The sequence below is a fragment of the Ursus americanus genome, chromosome 16, assembly GCF_024610735.1.
Source record: "Ursus americanus isolate L20-20 chromosome 16, mUrsAme1.1.p, whole genome shotgun sequence".
Lineage (NCBI taxonomy): Eukaryota > Metazoa > Chordata > Mammalia > Carnivora > Ursidae > Ursus > Ursus americanus.
The window spans coordinates 7,235,516-7,252,869 of NC_142142.1; the positions used below are offsets into that span (position 1 = coordinate 7,235,516).

The window sequence follows — 17,354 nt, forward strand, 5'->3', positions numbered from 1 at the left end:
AGATGATGTTCTCTATGGGTCTGTGCAGTCTTGAATCATATTACACTTCGCAAAAGTTCTCTGTGCAGAAGAAACTTGGCCAGGATGAGGGGCTAGAGGGGCAGGGTTTGACAGGTTGTTACTTTACCATTTGCCAAAGATATGCTTGATACACATGAATTATGTTAAACTCTTTGTGTATTTAGGGAATTTTATTTACCAAAATGAAAAGGAGACGTTATAACTGATACCACAGAAATACAAGGGATCACTAGAGACTACTATGAACAGTTTTATACCAAAAAATTGGACAACCTAGAAGAATTGGATAAATTCATAGAAACATACAGCCTTCCAGGACTGAATCATGAAGAAATAGAAAATCTGAACAGACCAATTAGTAGTAAAGCATATTGAATCAGTAATCAAAAAAACTCCCTACAAATAAAAGTCCAGGATCAGAAGGCTTCACTAGTGACTTTTACCAAACATTCAAAGAATTAATTCCAGTCCTTCTCAAGCTCTTCCAAAAAATAGAAGAGTTTTGTAAGACCAGCATTACCCTGATATCAAAACCAGACACAGATACCATAAGAAAAGGAAAGTAAGGACCAATATCCCTGGTGAACATGGATGCAGAAATTCTCAGCAAATTATTAGCAAACCGAATTCAGTAATACATTAAAAGGATTATACACCATGATCAAACGGGATTTATAACAGGGATGGTTTAACATTTACAAATCAATCAGTGTGAAACAGCACATTAACAAAAAGGAGGATAAAAATTGTGATCATCTCAATAGATGCAGAAAAAGCATTTGGTAAATTCAACATCCATTTATGATTAAAAAAAAAAACAACTAGTTGGTATAGAAGGAACATACCTCAATAATAAAGGCCATATATGACAAGCCCATACTTAACATACTCAGTGGTGAAAAGCTTTCAGCTTTTTCTCTAAGATCAGGAAGAAGATAAGGAAGGGTTCCCACTTTAACCACTTTTATTCAACATAGTATAAGTCCTGACCAGAGCAGTTAGGCGAGAAAAAGAAATAGGAGTCCAAATGGGAAAGAACGAAAACGGTCACTCTTTGCTGATGACATGATATTATATACAGAAAACCCTGAAGGCTCTACCAAAAAACTGTTAGAACTAATAAACAAATTCAGTAAATTGTTGGATACAAAATCAATATATAGAAATCTGTTGCATTTCCATACAGTAATAACGAATTCCCAGAGGAATTAAGAAAACAATCCCATTTTCAGTTGCATCAAAAAGAATAAAAATTTAACCAAGGCGGTCAAAGACCTATATCCTGAAAACTATGACATTGATCAAAGAAATTAAAGACAGAAAGAAATGGAAAGATACTCCGTGCTTGTAAATTGGAAGAATTCACGTTGTTAAAATGTCCTTACTGGGGTGCCTGGGTGGCTCAGTCGTTAGGTGTCTGCCTTTGGCTCAGGTCACGATCCCAGCGTTCTGGAATCGAGCCCCACATTGGGCTCCCTGCTCAGCGGGAAGCCTGCTTCTCCCTCTCCCTCTCCCCCTGCTTGTGTTCCCTCTCTCGCTGCCTGTTTCTCTGTCAAATAAATAAATAAAATCTTTAAAAAAAAAAAAAAAAAAGGAAAGCGAGATAAAAAGAAATGCAGAGCTTCAGGCCACACCTACTGGCTCAGGATGTGCATTTTAAAAAAACAAAATAATAAAATATCCTTACTACGTAAAACAATCTACAGATTCAGCGTAATTCCTGTCAAAATTCCAATGGCATTTTTCACAGAGATAGAACAAACAACTCTAAAATTTGTGTGGAACCACAAAAGACCCTCAATAGCCAAAGTGATCTTGAAAAAGAAGAACAAAACTGTGGAGACAATCACACTCTCTGATTTCAAACTCAGTTACAGAGCTATAGTAAATCAAAACAGTATGGTATAGGCCTGAAAACAGACACCTAGATCAGTGGAACAGAACAGAGAGCCCAGAAATAAACTCACACATATATGGTCAATTAATTTATGACAGAGGAACCAAGAATATACAGTCTCTTCAATAAATGGTGTTGGGAAGACTGCACAGCCACATGCAAAAGGAAAACTGGACCACTATCTAATTCCATGTACAAAAATTAACTCAAATGGGTAAAGGCTTAAACTGCAGCGCATCTGGGTGGTTCAGTCAGTTAGGAGTCTGCCTGCGGCTCAGGTCATGATCCTGGGGTCCTGGGATAGAGCCCAGCATTGGTCTCCCTGCTCAGTGGGGAGCCTGCTTCTCCTCCCTCTCCCTTTGCCTGCTGCTCCCCTTACTTAGGCACTCTCTCTGTCAAGTAAATAAAATCTTAAAAAAAAAAGACTTTAAGACCTGAAAACATAAAACTAGAAGAAAACACAGGCATAGGCAGTAAGCTCCTTGACATCCATTTTGGTGATGATTTTTTTTGGATGGGACACCAAAATGAAAGGCGACAAAAGGAGAAATAAGTGGGACTACATCAAACTAAAAAAGTTCCTGCACAGCTCCAATGGCAACCATCAACAAAACGAAAACGCAACTTAGGAATGGGAGAAAATGTTTGTAAATTATTTATCTGATAAAGAGTTAACATCCAAAATATTTAAAGAACTCATAAAAATAGCAGGAAAGAAATCTGTTAAAAAAATTAGGCAGAGGATCTGAGTGGACTTTTTTTTAAAGAAGACCTACAGATGGCCAGCAGCTAAAGGAGATGACGCTGTACATCATTAATCAGAAATGTGACTCAGAGCCACAATGAAATATCACTTCATCCCTGTTAGAATTACTATTGTCATAAAGATAAGAAATAACAAGGTTGGTGAGGATGTGGAGGAAAGGGAACCCTTATGTACTATTGGTGGGCATGGAAATTGGTGCAGCCACTATGGAAAATAATATGGAGGTTCCTCAAAAAATTAAAAGTAGAATTACCATATGATCTAGCCATTCCATTTCTGGGTAATTTTCTAAAGAAAATGAAAACACAACTCGAAAAGAAATATGCACCCCCATGTTCATTGCAACATTATTTACAATAGCCAAGATAGGGAAACAACATTGGTGGATGAATGGATAAAGGAAGTGTGTGTGTGTGTGTGTGTGTGTGTGTGTGTGTGTGTGTGTGTGTGTATGCGCTGTATATATATATACAACGGGATATTATTCAGCCATAAAAAAGAATGAAATCTTACCACTCGCAACAATACGGATGGACCTCAAGGCATTATACTAAGTGACATAAGTCAAAGACAAATACTGTATGATCTCACTTGTATATGAAATTAAAAAAAAAAAATAACAGCTCATAGTTACAGAGAACAGATTGGTGGTTGCCAGAGGTGGGGGGTGGAGGTTGGCAAAATGAGTGAAGGGAGTCAAAAGGTACAAACTTCCAGTTATGAAATAAGTCATGAGGATGAAATACACATACATATACAGGTGTGTGTATATATGTGTATATATACAAATATACATTAACCATAGTTCATAATAATGTATTGCACCAAAAGCGTGCAACTCTTGTTCTCAGGTTGTGAGTTCAAGCTCCACGTTGGATGTAGAGATTGCTTTAAAACAAAATCTTTAAAAAACAGAAAGTTGCTAATAGAGTAAATCTTAAAAATTCTCATCACAAGAAAAAAAATCTATAATTATGTATGGTAACAGACTAACTATACATTGTGGTGATCATTTTGCAATATATACAAGTATTGTTATTTTGTGTACCTGAAACTAACATAATATTATAGGTCAATTACGTCTCAATTAAAAAAAAAAGAAAACAGAAACCCAGAAATCTCTGTTTGGGGAACTGAAGCAAGAAATTTTTCACATTTTCTTTGGAGAATTTCAAGATATCTACTTGTAATTCTCTAGTCTGACCCAACATTATTTCCCCTTTCTCCTCCTCCTGGATTTCTGCTATGTCCTCCATGTACTTTCGAGAACCATATATTTGGGCAGCCAGAATGCCTAATGATTTGTTTCTTCAGATGCCATCATTAATGAGAACTACGACTACCTGAAGGGGTTCCTGGAAGACCTGGCACCTCCAGAGCGCAGCAGTCTAATCCAGGACTGGGAAACGTCTGGGCTTGTTTACTTGGACTATATTCGGATCATTGACATGCTTCACCAGATACAGCAGGTACCTGAGCTCCGTAAACTACTGCTTGGTAGTTTTCCTTTTCCCTGGCCCTTAGAGTCACAGAGACCTCAAAAGGTCTGCGCAACCACTTGAAAACCTCATGGGCAGAGAGAGAACTGTCAGTGCAGGAGGGACGTTTTGATGAGGCCGATTTGCTATAGCCACTATGACAGCTGTATCAGAACTTAAAAAAAACTTCTTTGTTTTGTGCTTATTACCAAGTAGTATGTACAGTAGACATTCCTGAGGTTTGTCCACCTATAGTCTCCTCCCCTTGTCCAGCCCTCCTTTGAGTGACAAGCTCAAGGATGAGAGAGAGAGTAGGTCAGAGATTTGGTGAGGGTAGTAATTGTTTCACACATCATCTGGCATGTTTTAAGATTGCAAGTATTACAGGTTTTTTTAGTCTTCATCAAAATGTATTGGGGTCAGTCTCGATAGTCATAAGATAGGCCTCTATTGCTTATAGCACGGAGATCAGACTCTAAGACGTAGGATTCAGGCACACATAGAGGCTTCTTACCTGTCGCCCCTGCCTTCTACTAGCGTTACCCCGCATTCCCGTTGCCACACTAAATTACTCATGATGTTTCCAGCGAAGCTTGTTTTATTTCACTCTTTAGCGCACACACACGTCCTTCAAGATCTACATTGCTGTTAAGCTCTACTTCATTCTCCTTTTCCCCTAAGAAATGTTAATTGCACTGTCTTTTTTACTGCCGAAGCACTCGGTACATTTGTTTACTGCCTCTATTATGGTTACTTATCCACGTCTGTCTTCAGGTTATCATGAGCTCCTTTTGGGGAGATCTTTATTTTTAGATTAAAGACAGTAGAGTATAGAGGGTAAGAATCAAGTTCTGGAGCCAAACGGTTAGGTTCAATTCATGGTTCCCTCACTAGCTATGTGACCTTAGAGCAAATAAATTAACCTCTCTTTTTCTCCTCTGAAAAGTGTGTTGAGGGGAGCACAGATTATCATAGATATCTGACAGAGTTGTTACAGTGATTAAAATATACTTAAAGTGTTTAGCAGACTACTTTACATGTATTAAGTGCTTAGTAATTGTTACTGTTACCCTTATCAAAATCCCTACTAACACAGTGCCTGTCATGTAATATGCATATTTATTATTTGCTATACTTTTAGGATAAATTAAGAGCATCACCTCTATTATCACTGAAGAAAACTTTTTTCTAGTTGAACATTAATACATTTATACAACCTAGTTTTTGAGAACTTACTATGTCCCAAGCACTGGTGAATTTGGGGGATATAAAGGTAAGCAGTAGGATATGTTTTGCCCTTACCAAAGTAATAATTTTGGTGAGGAAGACATATATACATATGTAAACCAGCAGTTACTATAGAATGGTGAGTGTAGGGATTAAGCAAAGAGTGTTTTGTAGCAGCACATAAACGGAGTACCTAACCCAGAGTCAATAAGGCTTTCTAGAAGTGGCATCTAAGCTCCGAAGCCTGAAAAAGGAGGATGGGTGGAACAGAATGCTTCAGCAGACGGAATAGCATGAGTATTAGAGATCAAAGAGAGCATTGTGCTTCCAGGGGAGTTGGTTTTTGGGGGTTTTTTTGTTTAAGATTTTATCTATCTGTCTATTTAGAGAGTGAATGAGTGGGGGAGGTGCAGAGGGAGAGAGAGAATATCCAGCAGACTCGTGCTGACATGGGGCTCAGTCCCACGACCCTGACATCATGACCTGAACCGAAATCAGCCGACTAAGCCACCCAGGCGCCCCTCCAGGGAACTTATTAATAAGGTGGTATTGGAGTGTAGAGTGGAAAGGGGAGCTGTGTAGGTGTAGTAAAGCCCCAGAATCTCCCACCTGGACTGCTGGAGGAGACACCTAATTATTCTCCCTGCTTCTGCACTTGTTCCTTTACAGTTTATTTTCACGCAGCAACCAGAGTGATCTTTCTAATACACAAATCATATCTCACTCTCGTCTAAAATTCGTAGTGGCTTCTCATTTCACTTACAATAAAGTGCTCCTTAGCAAGTCTTATAAAGCTCATAATTCTTACTTTTTTGTGCTATGGACCTCCTTGACAGTCTGGTGAAGCCCATGGATGGCTGTCTAATGTGTTTTAATGCATAAAATTTAAATTCATGGGATTACAAAAGAAACCAATTATGTTAAAATACAGTTACAAAATATTAAGAACTTATGGTAATAAGTGGTTTATTTAACATCTTAAATAACAAGCGCAGCAGTGGATCTCCTAAATACTCGTAATTTTGAAGTACTATATTTAAAAATCACTAACAACTGTAATGTAATGTGAAAATAGTGGTGATGTCTGTTGATGACAAAGTCTCGGTTATTGCTTGACATCTACATTAATAATTAAATGCTAATGTTTAGTAAAAAGTTAGTAAAAATAAAGATGTTCTTTTTCCCAGTCCAAGTTCACAGACTCTGAATTCCGAGGACCTCCTCTGGTGTATAAAACCTCTCCAGTTTTATCTTCTTCCGTTCTCCTCCTTTAACTGCGTTTTACCCACCTAAGCTTCCTTTGCATTCCCGTCTTGTAGTTTTAACTGTTCTCTTTGCCTGGACAGCTTGACCCTCTCCTTGTTATTCAGATCTCCACTAAGATCTGACCTTCCTCAGGAAAGCCTTTCCTGACCCCTCCATCTGAAGTAGCCATCCAGTTTTTCTGCCACATCACCCTGTTTGAATGGTCGACATAGCTTGTGATTCTTTAAGGTTTATCTCTGATAGTTTATTTTTTATTAGTTTCTTGAGAGCAAAGACCTCATCATATTTACCACTTTTAAAAGTCCAGTTAAAGACTGGATTCTTGTGGATAAAAAATGCTTGCAGAGGCTGGGGCGCCTGGGTGGCTCAGTCAGTTAAGCGTCTGCCTTCAGCTCAGGTCATGATCCCAGGGTCGTAGGATCAAGCCCCGGATTGGGCTCTCTACTCAGTGGGAGGCCTGCTTCTCCCTCTCCTGCTCCCCCTGCTTGTGCACCTGCCCCCCCCCGCCATCAAATAAGTAAATAAATCTTTAAAAAAAATACTTGCCGAGGCATTAAATGGTAGATTCTGCAAAGCCCCCCAGAAGTAGATTCAGTGAGAGAGATGCTTCGTGGAAGGGTTGGGTGAGCATTTAGAGGAGGAGGAGGTGATAGGACACTTAGCAAGTAGGGTGGTTTAATGTAAGAGTCTGAGAGAGGGGGGCCAACCAAGAGTCATGTGAGACAAACAGGAATAAGATGCTGCTGGAAAGTATTCAGAGCGTAAGTAAAGAATTAAAATACAAGGTTCCTGGCTGACTCAGTGAGAAGAGCATGTGATTCTTGATCTTGGGGTTGTGAGTTCAAGCCCCATATTGGGGGTAGAGATTACTTAAATAAACAAACTTTTAAAAATTAAAAAAAAATAAAAATACAGACTTGCTTTTTAGAAACATCACTCTGGCTACCATATGGTAGGGAAAAGGATGTAATGGGATGACACTGAAGATAGTGATCAAGGTCTTAAGATATTTCAAGTAAGAAATAATGGTAACCCAAGCTAGGGCAGTGGCCCTGGAAAGGGGAATGGAAGATTGGAACATTAGGCTAAAGATTTAGGAGTCACCAGCATATTGTCATGGGTGGGGGGCCTAGGTGGCTCAGTAGGCTAAGCATCCTACTCTTGGTTTCAGCGAAGGTTGTGATTTCAGGGTCATGGGATCCAAGCCTTGAGTTGGGTTCCACACTCAGTGCAGAATCCGCTTGGGGATTCTGCCTTTTGTCTTCCCATTCCTCCCCCTGCTTGCACGTGCACTCTCTCTCTTTCTCTCTCTGTCTCAAATAAATTAATTTAAAATAATAATGGAGCCGTAGGAGTGGATAGCAACACATAGGAGAGGACATACAGTGAAAATAGGCCCCTGCAGTATTTTAGAAAGGGTTGTGAATTTGGGGTTAGGATACCTAAATTAAATGCTAGTTTGGGCTCCACTTCTTACTTACTCTCCACTCCTAAGAAGTCATACAATCTCTCTGAGCCCAGATTTATTTAGATTTTTGGTGCCATGTTAAAGCTTGCTAGTAACATGATTCATCAGTGCTGATCTCAAGACTTGCCCAGTTTAAGGCTTTGTATATACTCTGTTACTTTCCTCTTGAGGATTAACCGCTGAGGTTGTGTTTTGTCCTCAGTGATTAGGCTGGATAGTGGTGACATGACACTGCCGGCCAGCCTCCTGGGTTTTTTCTGTTGTTTCAGAGTTTTGCATAATCAGTCTGTGGATAGAATTGGGGTGAGGGGAGCTCTTCTTGACCTAATTGATTTCTGTGCTGCTTTGTAGGCGGACTGCTCAGTTTATGAACTGGAGGAGCTACACGCCAGAGTGGTCTCACTGTGCAGTCGCATACAGCAGATGCAGTGTTACAATGCCAAGGATCTCCTGGCCCAGTCAGGTACGCCTCCAGCCTCTCCCTGCTTCCTGCCTTTATGATTATTATACCTCTGCCCCGTTGCCCGCCCTTAACCACCCCTCATCCTTGATGCCCACTTCATTTTTTCTCTGCAGACATGGCCAAACGTGCAGCCAACCTGCTGCGGGTGGTATGGAGCCTTCAGCGTGCCCCTGAAACAACCTCCGACTCAACACCAGACCCTCAGCGAGTCCCTTTGGGCCTCTTGGCTCCCCACGTTGGCCAGCTCCCCATGCCTGAGGACTATGCCTTGGAGGAACTGCGTGGCCTCACACAGTCCTACCTGCGAGAATTGACTGTTGGGAGCCAGTGAACCCCAAGTTCCTCCCACCACACTCACATGCTCATTCACACTCAACACACAGAGATCCCCTGCATTGAGTTGATTGGCACCGTTTGCCATTCTCTTGGTTGGCTATGGAATCCATCCCCTTTTCCTGCTGCCCCAAGCAGCATCCTCGATTTGTTCAGGGCTTTTCTTAATACTGAACAAAGCATAAGGGCTTTTAGAACCCAAAAAGGAGCCAAGTCTCTTTTTTACCATCTTTAAGACCACTCCCCCCCTCCTTTTTAAAAATATGGTCAATAAAATACCTTTCACAGAATTCCCCCCAGAGAACCAGGGAATCCTTTCCACCCTCAGCTGTTCTGGATCTTGTGACCCTCCATGCCAGCCTGCTACCCTGCTCCTACCTCAGCCCTTTTATACTAGGACAATTGTGTTGATCAAGGACTGTCTTTCCTTAACAGATAAACTATCCACAGAAGGAAGGAGAATTTGTCTCAAGGAGGTTGATGAGTTAACACTGTTTTAGAGTCAAAAGAGGGTTGGACTGAGGAAGCAGAACAGTCTTTCTGACTCATTTAGGGTAGAAGTGAGTGCCTGCCGTGGAGGGATGAATCTCCCAGGCTTGTTTGTTCCTGCCTCGAATGTCCCATGAGCATCAAACCTTTCCTCCTACCATGTGCGGGAACTCTTGGTCACAGACTCCATGTCTCCGGGAAGCTCCAGAACTCAGTTTGGTCCCTGGTTTTCAGTCATCTTGCTAGGCTTCCTGTCTGGATTTGCCTGAAGAGTTTGGATAAAACATGACAGGTTGGGTAGCCGTCCCTGTCCTTCCTATTCTAGCCCAGAGCATTTCCTACCCATTGTCTACAGTCCCAGAACATAAAACCATTACTGAGGCAGGCAAGGAGCTGGGCTTTATGGGCACGTGGAGGGCCTTTGCTACTTTGCTGTCAGCTATGGGGAGTCCCAGATAAAGGCCTGCGACAGCTCGTATTAGGGCTGTCACAGACAACATGGCCACCTCTGGGTCTTTATGCATGAAGATTATGTAAAGGTTTTTATTAAAAAGTATATATATATATATAATAAATGACCTAGATTATTTTCCTCTTTTTCTGAAGCTACTTTCTTAAAAAAAAAAATAAAATGTTTATAGCATTCCTGCTATTGGCTTTCCCTTTGTGTTTTTTGAGCCTTCTTACTCCAAGGATCTTTACAGTGGCCTCAGTTGATTTACAGTCTTAAAGGGAGATGGGCCATGGGTTAAAAGAAAGACAATCAAAGACTAAATTTATTAGGGCAAATTTAGGGTGAGGGGGTTGAGATTATTAATCCTGACTGCTTGTATTTTTTTTTTAAGATTTTATCCATGTATTTGAGAGAGTGAGAGAGCAGGGAGCAGCAGAGGGAGAGGGAGAAGCAGACTCCCCACTGAGCAGGGAGCCTGATGCAGGGCTTGATCCCAGGACCTGGGATCATGACCTGAGCCGAAGGCAGACGCTTAACCGACTGAGCCGCCCTGGCACCCCAAGAATTTGAATTGTATGTCATATGTAGATGAATCCCAAATGTGTTGTTTTGCAAATGAAGCTAAACAGATAAAAATGTTTAACTTTCTGGTCTGTTCTATATGTGCACTACTTCCTTGCTGTTCTGAAGCATTCTTGAAGTTAGCCTTTATTTTGCCCTTGAGGTATTGTGCAAAAAAACAATTTTTTTTTTTTTTTTGTAAACTCTACCCCAAGCATGGAGCTCATGACCCCAAGATCAAGAGTTGCATGCTCTACCAACTGAGCCAGCCACGTGCCCCAGCAAAACATTTTAAAGTGTAATTTCTTATGGTCCCAAAAAACTGAATAATTGCTGAAGAAAATGGTACAGGAAAAAATATCTTTCACCCTCACACCCATTCCTCCCAAATACCAACCACTCACTCTTATTTCTTTCTTCTTTGGCAGGTACAATAAACCTGCATTACATTAGTTACGAACCAACTAAATTGATTTTAATTATATATTTTACACTATTATATAGAAAAATTAACTTTTGGTGTGCATTTCTATTAATTTCAACACATACAGATTTGTATAACCACTCCACAGTCATAATATAAACTGTTCTGTCACCCAAAAAACTCCCACTTCCTATCCTTTTAAAGTCACATCCTACTCATCCCTAACTCCTGGCAACTATCCTCCTTCACTATAGTTTTGTGTTTGCTTGTTTGTTTTAAGATTTTATTTATTTGACAGCGAAAGAGAGAGCCAGAGAAAGCACAAGCAGAGGGACCAGCAGAGGGAGAGGGAGAAGCAGACTCCCCGCTGAGCAGGGAGCCTGATGTGGGGCTAGATCCCAGGACCCCAGGATCATGACCTGAGCAGAAGGCAGACGCTAAACCGACTGAGCCAGCCAGGCACCCCTATCTACAACCCATTAATGTATACAATTACCCTTATACCAAAGCTAGACAAAAGACACTACAAGAAAACTACAGACCAATATCTTATATGAACATTGGTCCATAAATCCTCAACAGAATACCAGCATAATAGAAGGATCATACACCAGGACCAAGTGGAATTTATTTCTGAAATGCAAGGATAGTTCAACATATGAAAATCAATCAATGTAATAGACCACATTAACAGAATGGGGAGAAAAGCACATGATCATCTCAATTGATACAGAAAAAGCATTTAACAGAATTCAATATTCTTTCATGATAAAGACACACAACAAACTAAGTAGAAGGAAGCTACCTCAACATAATAAAAGCCATAATGGGGGTGCCTGGGTGGCTCAGTTAGGCGTCCAACTCTTGGTGTCGGCTCAGGTCATGATCTCAGGGTCCTGGAATTGAGCCCTGTGTCGGGCTCTGCACTCACCAGGGAGTCTGCTTGAGGATTTTCTCTCTCCTTCTCCCTCTGCCCTTCTCCCTATTCCCACTCTCTCTTTCTTCCTCTCTCTCAAATAAATAAATCTTTAAAAATAAATAAAAGCCGTAAGTGAAAACCCACAACAAACATATTTTATGATGCTTTTCCTCTAAGATCAGGAAGAAGGCAAGGATATCTACCTTCACTTATATTCAACATAATACTGGAAGTTCTAGCCAGAGCAATTAGCAAAGAAAGACAGATAAAAGACATCCAAATTGGAAAGGAAGAAGTAAAATCTGTTTCCAGATGATATGATCTTATACGTAGAGAACCCTAAAGATTACACCAAACAATGACAACAACAACGACACAGTTCAACAACACGGTTGGAGCTCAGAGACGATTCAAGTAGCAGCATACAAAATAACACGCACAAACCAGCTGCATTATATACACGAATAATGAACAATCCAACGGAAGGTACAAAAGCAATTCCATCATCAATAGCATCAAAAAGAATAAAATCAGTAAGAATGAACATAACCAAGGAGGCCAAAGACATGTACTCTGAAAACTGTAACACTGCTTAAAGAAATTAAGACACAAATGGAAAGACATCTCACTTTCATGAAATGGAAAACAAAATGTCCATACTAACCAAAGCGATCTATAGATTTAATGCAATCCCTCTCAAAATCTCAATGGCTTTTTTTTTTCGGGAATAGAAAAGTCCATCCTAAAATTCATACGGAATCTCAAGGGACTCTAATAACCACAATAATCTTGAAAAAGCACAAAGCTGGAGGACTCACACTTCCTGACTTTAAAACTTACTACAAAGCTATAAGAATCAAACAGTGTGGTGTGGGCATAAAAACAGACATACAGACTAATGGACTAGAACAGAGAGCCCAGGAATAAACCCTCACAGATACGGTCAAGTGATTTTTTATAAGGGTGCCAAGACCATTCAGTGGGAGAAAGGACAGTCTTTTCAACAAATGGTGCTAGGAAAACTGGATATCCACAGGCAAAGAAATGAAGTTGGACCTTTATCTAAACACCATACACAAAAATTAAGGATAGGTCAAAGACTTAAATGTAAGAACTAAAACTACAAAACTCTTAGAAGAAAATATAGGGTCAAAGCTTCACAACATTGGATATGGCAATGATTTATTGGATATGACTTCAAAGTGCAGGCAAAAAAATAATATATAGACAAATTGGACTTTATAAAATATTTAAAGTTTTGTTCACCAAAAAAATAAATCAACTGAGTAAAAAAGCAACCCTTAGAATGGAAGAAAACATCTGCAAATTATATACCTCATAAGGGATTAATACCCAGAATACAGAGAGAACTCCTAGAACACAACAACAACAAAACCCAAAGCAATAAATGGACAAAGGACTTAAATAGACATTTCTCCAAAGAAGACATACAAATGGCCAATAAGCACGATATGATGCTCAACTGCTAGTTATTAGGGAAACGTAAATAAAATACAGTGAGATACCACCTTATACCCATTAGGACGGCTAGTATAAAAACAAAACAAAATAACAGCTTTGGTGAGGTTGTGGAGAAATGGGAACTCTTGGACCCTGTTGGTGGGAAAAAAAGACATTATAGCCACTGTAGAAAGTGGTATGGCGATTCCTCAAAATATAAAAAACAACTATCATATGACCTAGCAATTCCATTTCTGGGCCCATAATCCGAAAGAACTGAAAGCAAAGTCTTGAAGAAATATTTCTACTTCCATACGCGGCAGCATTATTCACACTAGCTAAAACGTAGAAGCAACCTAAGTACTCCTCAGAGAACGAATGAATAAGCAAAATGTAGTATATACATAAAATAAAACATATACGGCCTGAAAATAAGAAGTTCTGACATGTAACAAAATGGGTGAATCTTGAGGATATTATGCAAAGTGAAATCAGCTGACCTCAAAAAGACAAATACATGATTTAGGAACACCTGGGTGGCTCAGCTGATTAAGCGTCTGCCTTTGGCTCAAGTCATCATCCCAGGGTCCTGGGATCGAGCCCCACGGCGGGCTCCCTGCTCAGCGGGGAGTCTACTTTTCCGTCTCTTCCTCCCCCTGCTCCTGTTCTCTCTTGCTGATGCACATGCACTCTCTCTAATAAAATCTTCTAAAAAATGACAAATACGTGGGGCGCCTGGGTGGCGCGGTCGTTAAGTGTCTGCCTTCGGCTCAGGGCGTGATCCCGGCGTTATGGGATCAAGCCCCACATCAGGCTCCTCTGCTATGAGCCTGCTTCTTCCTCTCCCACTCCCGCTGCTTGTGTTCCCTCTCTCCCTGACTATCTCTATCTCTGTCAAATAAACAAATAAATAATCTAAAAAAAAAAAAAAGACAAATACGTGATTCCACTCACATGAGTTATTAAGTCGAAATCATGGAGATAGAAAGTGGAATAGTGGTTGCCAGGGGCTGGGGGCTTGTGAATCTAAGTGTGTGTTCCTGAAGATAGAATATTCTATCTAATTCATTGGGATTATAGTATAAATACTTTTGGTTGACGACTGTGCATCAGGCAATATGCTAGGCACTTGCCTTGTGTTACTGCTTGTCTCATTTAATCCTTAAAACTTCTGAAGTGAGGACTGTCAATCCCATTATCCTGTATAAGAAAACAAACCCAGAGAGTTTCAGTATCTTTCCCAGGTCAGACAGCTCATAAGACAGAGCTGAAAGTGACTCTAAAGCCTGTGGTTTCCCTGCTACCCAGTGTCAGCTATGGTGTCTGGGCATGGGGAGAGCACTGAGACTCAGAGCGGGATGGCTGTAGGGAGCTGGAGGTGAGGATGTGAGCTGCACTTCCTGCTTTGCGGGGCCACCCGGAGCAGCCTAAGGCTCAGCCCCATTCCCACCAGGAGGGGACAGCTTGCTTGGCACAAAGTGCCTAGCCTGGACAGATGTACTCCATCTCTCACTGGAGGCAGAGCTGACAGTCTAAAGGGAGCCTCAGGTGGGTGGGGAGATAGAGTAACTGGGTGATGGACATTAAGGAGGGCACGTGATGTAATGAGCACTGGGTGTTATATGCAACTGATGAATCACTGAACTCTACCTCTGAAACTAATGATACACTATATGTTAATTAACTGAATTTAAACAAAATAAAACTTAAGAATAATAAAAATAAAGGGAGCCTCAAGAACTCAGCAATGGGGATGCCTGGGTGGCTCAGTCAGTTAAGCATCTGCCTTTGGCTCAGGTCATAATCCCAGGGTCCTCAGACTGAGTCCTGCATCGGGCTCCTTTCTCGTCAAGGAGGCTGCTTCTCCCTCTGCCTGCCTCTCCTCCTGCTTGTGCCCTCGTTCTCTCTGACAAATAAATAAATAAAATCTTAAAAAAAAAAAAAAAAAAGAATCCAGCAATGGTGGCAGAGCTAGGAGGACAACACCATCCACGGCTCTGGCCCCTCACATCCTTAAGCCCAGGCTTTTGCAGATCCTGACCCCAGCATCTCTGTGCCCTCCAGCACCCCAGGCTGGGCTTGAGCTGAGCTTGGGTGCTGTGTTACAATTTGAATAATTCAGGTCCCAGTAACCTGAGGTGTCAGTTTCAGTTGCTCTGTTCCCGTGGGCACAGATGTCCCAATCCTGTAAATAAGCTAATGAAAAGGGCAAAGGGGAGGGGCCTGCAGCCCTGGGCCTCAGAGGGCTCAGAGGTGATGGAGAGTCCCTGCCCCTGTCCTGCTGAGAATGTGCCAGGCTCATCCGGAGTCCAGGTATGGGGGACAGAGAAAGGAAGTTAGGGGGCTGGAATAGAAGCAAAAAGGAAGGGAGAGAGGAAGAGGGGGAAAAAAAAGAAAGAGAGAGTGGAAGGAGGAAGACCAAAGTCAAAGAGGCAGAGAGCAAGAAAGAGTCCCAGAGGAAAAGACAGAAGGAAATGGAGACAGCGAGGCTGAGTGAGAGGTAAGGGGGTGTGGGGGAGTAGAGACAATGGCAGGGGCAGAGGCCAGAAGAGGCAAGGACCAGTGGAGGAGAATGAGCAGATGCCAAGATCAAGTACTAAAACCCAAAGGCAGGTACAAATAGGAGGGTCAGAGAACTGGAAGGGCCGCAGAGCTCCCCAGCAAAGATCTCAGTCTTACTTCTGACTTCCAGGTATCGTCCACACCATCTTTGCCAGCAAAGCCTGATGCTGCCCTCAGTCAGGCCACAAGGGTCACACCCAGAGACCTGCCCTACTTCTTGCTGTGGCAGGGCCATGGGGCCCAGGAGCCACCACCCCAGCCTCGGCTTCTCTGTCTCCAGCCTGGGCCTTCTGTTTCTGTTCTCACTGCTTCCAGGTGTGACGTGCAGTAAACCAGCCCTGCCTCTCTGGGCCCTGCTACTGTTCTCTTCCTCCCCAAATCTCCCTGCACATCCGATTTCTCTTTACTCCTGTGCTGGGAACAAGCGCTCTATCTGGGTAGCGTGGAGGACAGAGGTGCTGAAGAGGGTGCAGGAGACCTGCCTGGCTGGGGTGGGAGCAGTGATGGAAAAGCCAGGGGGTGGGGGTGGGGCAGATCATGAAGGGCACTGAATGGCAGACTGAGTTTGGACTTTATCCAGCAGGCAATGTTTTAAGCAGCTACTGGCCTGGTCAGAATTGAGTGTTTAAAAGCCTGATCTCAGAAATGTAGGAGCCATGAGGAGGCTACTGCTGGGTCCACTCAAGCTGCAGGGGCAACTAGACATTCAAAGGATGCCCAGCAGCCTGGCTGGCAGGACCTGGGTACTGGGTGGGTTGCAGGCAGAGGGGGGCAGAAAGGAAGGATAATTCCCAGATTTCTGGCTGAGAGCACCAAGGGATGGGTACTGTTGGCTGAGATGGGGAACACAGAACAAGGAACAGGTTACAGAGCATGGGGGGAGGAAATGAGTTCCTATTTTGGACCCACAGAGTTTAAGGTGCCAGTAGGACATTCAGAAGTGAACTGTTGTATTTATGGGTCTGGAGCTTAGGAGAAAAATCAGGGCTTAAAAAAAAAAAAGGACAATGACAGGATTCTGGGGAACAATACTTGGGTCAGGGGCTGAAGACAATGTGGTGTGTCACTGAAGCCTAGGGAAGAGAGTGTTTTCAGGATAGAATGGCCCATAGCATCAGAAGCTTTGAAGAAATCTACAGAAGTGCAGCTGGATAAGTGGAAATCAGTTTGAGAGACGGCAGGGGCTGGTGGCAATGGGGTTCACAACACCTGGGTGAGAGGCGGGACTCCTGTCGCCTATTTGGGCCCCTCTGGCATTTGCAGTAGGGCAGGCAGAACCCAGGTCCTTAGGAAGGCAAAGGGTGGGGAAGAAACCTGTCGGCCTTGCTCCAGAAGACAGTACCAATTCACGCCTTGGCCTCACTTCGGCGGAGGCACTCCTGGAAAGAACGGGAGCCACAGCTAGATGGACAGAGCGGACATCAGGAGGGCCAGTCAGATGGCCGTGAGGTAGCAGAGCAGGTGACAGGGCCCCAGCCTTGTGGGGGTGGAGGGTGTGAGCAGAGGCCCCTGGACAAGGGCCTCAGATGGACAACCCTTCTTCCTGGTCCCCCAGAGTGCTTGGG

At 42.4% G+C, this 17,354-nt stretch overlaps 1 protein-coding gene across 7 annotated transcripts in view; it reads left to right on the forward strand.

Moving 5' to 3' along the window:
* NUP98 (nucleoporin 98 and 96 precursor) overlaps window positions 1-9,976 on the forward strand; it is a 114,377-nt gene extending 104,401 nt beyond the window's left edge. For all 7 annotated transcript variants that reach the window (XM_045782822.2, XM_045782821.2, XM_045782826.2 and 4 more), the window contains 3 exons: window positions 3,999-4,153; window positions 8,475-8,586; window positions 8,700-9,976. In XM_045782822.2, coding sequence (XP_045638778.2) covers window positions 3,999-4,153; window positions 8,475-8,586; window positions 8,700-8,917 — 485 coding nt within the window. In that variant the 3' untranslated portion in view covers window positions 8,918-9,976. The remainder of the gene's footprint in view (window positions 1-3,998; window positions 4,154-8,474; window positions 8,587-8,699) is intronic.
* Window positions 9,977-17,354: the final 7,378 nt, after the last annotated feature.